At 36.5% G+C, this 6,966-nt stretch overlaps 1 protein-coding gene across 1 annotated transcript; it reads right to left on the bottom strand.

The window, feature by feature from the left end:
- Positions 1 to 850: 850 nt before the first annotated feature.
- On the bottom strand, positions 851 to 3,670 carry psmg3 (proteasome (prosome, macropain) assembly chaperone 3). The gene is made up of 3 exons (XM_010730565.3): positions 3,502 to 3,670; positions 2,503 to 2,731; positions 851 to 1,440 (listed from the first exon to the last, which is right to left on the bottom strand). The coding sequence occupies exons 2-3, from the start codon at positions 2,719 to 2,721 to the stop codon at positions 1,288 to 1,290; spliced, it is 372 nt and encodes a 123-aa protein (XP_010728867.1). The 5' UTR covers positions 2,722 to 2,731; positions 3,502 to 3,670; the 3' UTR covers positions 851 to 1,287.
- Between the last annotated feature and the right edge of the window lie 3,296 nt (positions 3,671 to 6,966).

Here is a 6,966-nt window from a genome sequence, read left to right as displayed (position 1 = left end):
ACGTGTCGACCGCTGCGTACACGTCATCACGTTGCCTTCACGCTGTGACGTCACAGCAGGAGTAACCTTAAAACGTTGCATGTCTAATGTTTCTGTTTGTTTACATTTATAGGCTAATTCAGTCCAATATAACCAACCATAGACTCAGAAAGAACACAAAGTCAGTGCAAGAATCAAGTCAGTGCTTGAAAGTAATTAAGTCCATTTACTCAAATACTTATGTACAATTTAGTGGTACTTGTACTGTACTTAAGTATTTGTATTTTATGATATATTTTATACTTCTATTCCATTTTAGAAGGAATTATTTTACTTAGTAGTTTACTAATAACACATAAAGGCATGTTAATAAGTCTCACCTTTATCAGCTTCAACATTAAAGTGATGCATACATTAATGTACCAATACCTGTAATCCAACAATATAACATACATATTAGTCTGAATTGGGCCATTCTGCATATTGTAATTAATATTTTTACTTTTATATATATTTTTTTATTCATTTAGCCTGATGTTACAAACATTTGATTACATTTTATAGACTGATGATATAAAAATAAAGCAATATTCACCACACCTGCTGAATATCTTTTTGTCACAGAAAATGCACAAAATGCATCACACTGAAATGTGTTGAAGAGGTCTCTAAATGACGCCTAACTGCATTTTTTGGAATTTTAACAGCAATAATTGATTGTAAACACAAGCAGAATAAAAAGATTAGAAAAAGCCTAAACCAATTTTCCAGATTGATGAGAATATTTGTGATGCTTAAAATATTTATACAGTGCTAACCCTAGGCTAACCTCACTGGGGCTGAGATAATTGAGTTGGATTTGTTTCAAAAACAGAAGAAGACGCATTTTAAACCGTACCAGTTTTATTTCTAAATTCTCTTTATGAAACAATTTAGAATATTTGCATTATAAAATACAAAAGTATTACATAATATAAAGTTATACAAAACAAAAACAGAGCGGAGCTATATCATTTTGCAAGCTCCATCTTATTCATCAAAGTCTTCAGTTTTGGGGAGCACACTGCTTTGCAGAAAATTATTGTTTACAACCAGATCGAGCGTAAAATATATTTTCCAGAAGACATCCCTTCCTATCAACAAATCAAAAAGTTTCAGTGTAAATGAAATTGGACTGATACATTTCTGTCTTGGAGCAGAAGCCTCTGGGTTTTGTTTGAAAAGATCCAGAAGAAAAAGGTGACGTGGGCATCCAGACAGCCTGTGCATGATCAAGCTTTAAGGCTTCATGTCCATTTTGTTGACTTCCTACCAGACTTGACAACTTTTGATGATCTCTTTCATTTGTTTTATTGCATCTACGGAGGAATCCTTGAGTGCCAGTCCCAGTAAGACAGGCCTGTTGCTGGCTTCTTGCGACACAAACATTGCCAGGTTCTTGGCACAGACATGTGTCAGTGGCTGAAAACAGAAACACAAATCAGCTGTTAGATTATTACAGAAATGCTGCGATGTAACATGTCAAGGTCTGCTGTTGCCATCACACGTGGTGACTTGCCTTTACTGCCAATCAGCATTATTGCATTATTGATTGGGCCATATTCCACAGATATCATGAAAAAAGTAATTTATTTCTGTCAAGATCTCCCAATGTAAGCCTTTGCAGATGATGACTCAGCTGTGGACATAATGCTTAGTTACATTTCATAATAGTATTCAATCACAGTCATTTATTCAGTCTGTGTAATGGTGCTGTAAGACTGCATCCCTCTCCAACTCTAAAACCACACACTGTAAAAGAAAATGCAAGTATTGTCCTTTGAAAATGACTAAAAGTATGTCTTGTCAGCTACACAAGTAAACATAAATACCATCAATTTCTTTTACTTTCCTGTCTTCAAAACGACTACGTCCCCTTTTGGGGGAAACAAGAGCTCATCTATTTTTTAATAATGAACCTTGTAAACAGCACAAAGGAAAGTCAGCTATCAACATGGAGACAGCCATGCAGCTTATTCGTTTATAATAATATCACAGTGGACCAAATCAGCAAAGTGCAATGTCTTAATGACAGCATAAATTAATTGATAGCTGTCAATCCACTTTAATAGAAACAGGCTGAAAGGAAGGACACCTATCAACCTCCCATTTCTTTTATTTCCCTATATAATGTCATAACATAATTATTTCCCTGGCTCCCTGGCCATAGGATATGGGCTCCTAATAGCTGAAAAAGCAATACAGGCTTCTAATTTTATGCTATCAAATTGACAAATACCACAGAATGTGCATTTACTGCCAGTTAAATTAGAGGGACTGACACAATGTAGGGGCAAAGTACCCGGATGGGCTGCTCCAGCCATGTCTAGCACTGTATGCCAGTGGGGAAAATGAAATGCTAATGCAATGCTCAAATAGGTTTTCTCCTCCCCAATCTCATCTGCCCTTTCACAGCATGAAATGAACTGATGTCTTGTGAACCACTCACAGTACTTTACATTGAAACAATTTCATCCAGTGTACCTCGTCTTTGCCCAGCAGGACTTTGGTGGATAATGTCGGGGTGCTGATATCATTGGATCTGGAGTCAGGTGTGACAGATATCAGTGTTCCGATTTTGCCGTACTGAGTGAGAACTACAAATATGTAATTGCTGAACTCTGTACAGACGACCTGCGTAGGAATCCCGTTGACTTCTTTCTCTGTCTGTTTCGATCTGATGATGGGCTCAGCAGAAGACATTTTGTTGATCCTGGGGAAGAAAAAGGAAACGTGAACATTATTTATAGGACTTATTTCACACATGTACAATCACATTCATATTTAAAGAGATATCTGATCCATAAAGTTGGCTATAACATTTCAGAAAATAGTAAAAAACTAAATACCTATTGAATTTCCCAGGGGCTGACTGAGCACAGGGATCAGTTGCCAAATAATGTGTCAAACAACTAATTGATTAACCGACTAATCATTCCAGTTCAAATGATCAGATATGTAACACTACAGATATATTCATTTTCTCTGTGCAGTATAAATATAAGTTAACTGGTGAAGGTTTGTTATATAATGATGAATACATTTAACACTACAAATACTGCTGTCATTCATCTTTTATATTGAAGAGACTGCTCTGTTACGTCCTTCAGAAGTTAATGTAATTACAAAGCTTTATATTTTATACTCATACGCAGAAATATTGGAAATCTTCACAGGTTGTACTCTGACACAGCACATTGTTAGCGGCTAATAAACGAAAGCAAACGACATACAGTGTTTGAGGGTTGCGTCCTTTACTACAATCCACATCCCACCAGCTGTAGAGAGTTTTAAAGGCTGGTTATTTTGTTGCTTTGCAGCTGAGTGAAACAAAAGCTGCAGAGAGGCGATGCTCGGCTACAGGGAAGTAACATGCAGGAGGCTAAGCGCTAAGCTACACAGCTACGGTCAGCTGCAGCTGTGAGCTTCACGGCTGACATCACAATGAGCGACGTTTCAGCCTGAAAACAGAAAAGTCCTCACCCCGTTTCTCCGTCTGTGCAACAGTGTAAAACCTTCTTCTGTACGGAGACGCTTCACTTTCAGTAACTTCAGCAGCGCGCTGTCATTCAGCCTCCACCGAAAACAAACGTGCGTCGTTTGGGAGCGCGTCACCGCGCAGCTACGTTTGCGTGATGACGTTGAAGGCTGACGTCACGCCTTAGTTTTTCGGCTCAATTTACAAAAACAGTTTAATTAATTTAATTGAATCACTGTTTCCTTGTTAAAACCTGAAACAAGACATTTATTTGGGTTTATGTGTTATTGAGTGCCGTTTGTAAAGCGGCTCGCGCTGAAAATAACAGCAACATTCTGTCACATTTAGCTTCAAAGAATGTTTAAAAGACTGGTTTGAATTTTTGAGAGTCACGTTTTTGCACATTTAGAACAATATTTGTGAACTTAGAGATATTTTAAATATTTAAATCCAAATGTTAAATATAAATCCAAATGTTAAATATAAATCTAAATGGTAAATATAAATATAAATGTTGAATCTAAATGTTTCGGGTGAAACTAAATATTTAGCTAATATCCAAATTCAAATGCCGACAACCGGAAGTACCAAAATAAAAGCTCGAGGAGGTAAGAGCGTGTTTATAGTGGCAAATAACGAATAAAACCCATCTTATCCGGGGAAATTGACTCTTGGACATGAATTATCATGATAACAACTATCTAGAATAACAAACACGTTTGGACAAACTTTACAAACGGCACCCCATAATGTGTCGGCTTAATTAGAATACCTTTCTTTTTGGCCCCATTACTGTGTTAGTGAATAATGTTGAATCTGATCTGTTTTGGACTGATTTATTTTTCAGATTTGGTAAATGATTTGGCAGTTGTTATTTATAGATTCATGCGTTTGTGATGTGGAGCATCCATTTGTACCATCTGTTTGCTCACAGTGGCTCTACATAGTACATTGATTTCAATAAATCCAAATACACGATTAGATGGATTTTGTCCACTTGATATTTGCTGGTCTTCTACAATCCTCTTGTTAATTTATATGTTCATGACAATCTAAGTCCTGCATAAAGTTGTGTCCAGAACAAAATGAATCTATGGGGAACGTGTAGCAGAGTGTCTCAGAACAAAATTTCATAAGGGTCTGTGGGCTTTAAGGTAGATTTTGCACCTGGCATTATCTTAAAATATTTTTTTGCCCTTGACATTGTCATCACATAAACTCTCTTCAGGTTCTCCAAAAAATGCACAGTCATAAAAAAAATTAGCAGTTGAATCTTCTGTTTACCAGAGACTTAAAGATTAACAGATAAAAGTGCATGCTGTGCTTCTCTTTATTTTTCTCATAAATAATATTCAAGGTTACATTGTTCGCAATGCAAGATTACACTTAACCTGCATTGTCATTTCCCCCGAAATGACTGTGATGAAGTGAGGATGATTGAACTGAGCTTTGAAGTATTATCAATAGTGAATTACTGTAAATTTGAAAATAAGCTGATTCTCTGCCCTGGTACATTTCAATCAATATTAAGTAACAGAAACAACTCTCCCAAAGCAAGAAACCACAGAAGCAAGAACTTTTTAATTAACTGTAAATGGAGCTTTAATTTTAGCAGCAGATAAAGTCTTACTTTTTATTACTATTCTATTTTATTTTTTTTTTTTTTACCTTTAGTAGAGAGTTTGATTAAATAGTGGCACTTTATACTCCAGGCTATCTTGTATAATATAAATCCTGGGAGGAATGTAAAATGTGCATGGCACTATGAGGGAAAACCAGCAGATAGAGCTGACAGGATACATTTTTCTTGACTGCTTGTATCTGGCAGTGCAAAGACTTTTATTATTGGCAAATGAAATGAAGTTTAAATATTAGATTAAAACCAATTCAAAAACTGTTTTCAGGGCCCGGCAATGGTATTGACCTGATATTGGAGCTGCATTCATATGCTATATGTAGGCTATGGACAATATAGTAGGACTTTTCCAGTTTGGCAACACATTGGCCAACTGCAGCAGTCACATCTGCTTTTACAGCTAGGAGAGGCAAGCAGTTGAGGAATTTTCACTGTTAGCAAAAGTGCTTGCATGACATTTTTTTTTTTTTCAGGTGGATGTGAGGCTCTACTGAAGTCTGTGAGTGCTGCATCAGGCGGATCCAAAAGGAGCCATCCCTATGAACATGACACATCCACAATGTCAAATAGAGCCGGCTCAGCGGAATTGTTATGCACTCTGAGTAGGCAGCAGTAGGTATGAAATTGGTTGGACCGCACCCTATACTTCCTGGCTGACCATCTGTGTCCTTGACTGATCATTTTGATCTAAGCAAACCCGTAATGCAAATATCAATACACAATATTTCAGCACTGCTTATAAGGCAGTGTACATCACAGAGTCTGTGATGGTATAACTCTACAAGGTAGAGTCATCAGTCAGCTACAGGAGTGATGGGGAAGTCTTTGAAAACACAGAACAAAACTTCATTCAAAACTATTTCCCAGTTTAATATAAAAATCAATATTGAGGATATGAAAGCTGAGACTGATTATAAAAAGCAGCCTCAGATAATTTCATCACCATCTGTCATCTTTCAGATATCTTGAGAATATTTCTGGTCAGGTTCATGGCTAACAGGGGATTTATTTTCACATTCACAAAAACTTGTTTTTGTTTAGGCCTGCCATTCTTTACACAGTAAGATGACACCTCTGTTGGAATGCTCCGTTGGATAAATCTTTTCACACTCTTCTCTTTAATTAAAGGTCACACCCTAACTGGTTGTGTTTCAAAGGTGAATTTTCAGATTTTTGAAAATGTTCCTGTCAACTCGCAGTTTTTGAAATAAGGCGACAGCAAGGCAATAAGTTGTAGTTCATATCAGTCCAAATCAAATGTCCTCATGGCCCTTTTTAATTCAATTAATATCAGCTTTGCCATGAACACGCAGACTACAAATTGTTTATAACATGTTGTATACTGTTTCGTTGCTAAAATCTCCCATATCATTGCATTTGGTTGAACATTGTCAAATTCATGAATGTCTCTATGTGCTCTACAGGATCTAAGAAAATAGTGCATACCTGGTTTATCCAGTGGGACATGGATAGTTGTTATAATAGAAATCACCACAGAAACATTGTAATGAGTTATTCTTTCATATTACTCATTCAATGTAATATTTCTTTCGGAATTACCGTGGCCTGCTTTGCATAATGAATTACAGTAGACTCACACTAATGGTTACAGTCTGTTTCGGGGTTCAAGGGTCCTTGAGCTGTTTCCAGGAAAAATGAGGAGTAGTTTAATTCATTATAATGTGATTCATGTGAACACCGTAATGTATAAGAATAATTATATGGATGTTTTTCAGATCAGAGGCTTAATTTGGACTCTTCCTTATTTCCATTCCTATTTGCTATTCAAACCTTTTCTAAATCAATTCACATGTTAATAATAAAGCCTTGCAGC

This window comes from Larimichthys crocea, chromosome XII, assembly GCF_000972845.2.
Source record: "Larimichthys crocea isolate SSNF chromosome XII, L_crocea_2.0, whole genome shotgun sequence".
Classification (NCBI taxonomy): Eukaryota; Metazoa; Chordata; class Actinopteri; family Sciaenidae; genus Larimichthys; species Larimichthys crocea.
Note: the sequence above shows the minus strand (reverse complement) of the source record. Positions and strands in the feature narration are given on the sequence as shown.

Coding starts and splice junctions, on each gene's coding strand:
- psmg3 (XM_010730565.3), bottom strand. CDS start 2,721: ATGTCTTCTGCTGAGCCCATCATCAGATCGAAACAGACAGAGAAAGAA. Junction 1,441..2,502: donor TCCTGCTGGGCAAAGACGAG/GTACACTGGATG, acceptor TTCTGTTTTCAG/CCACTGACACATGTCTGTGC.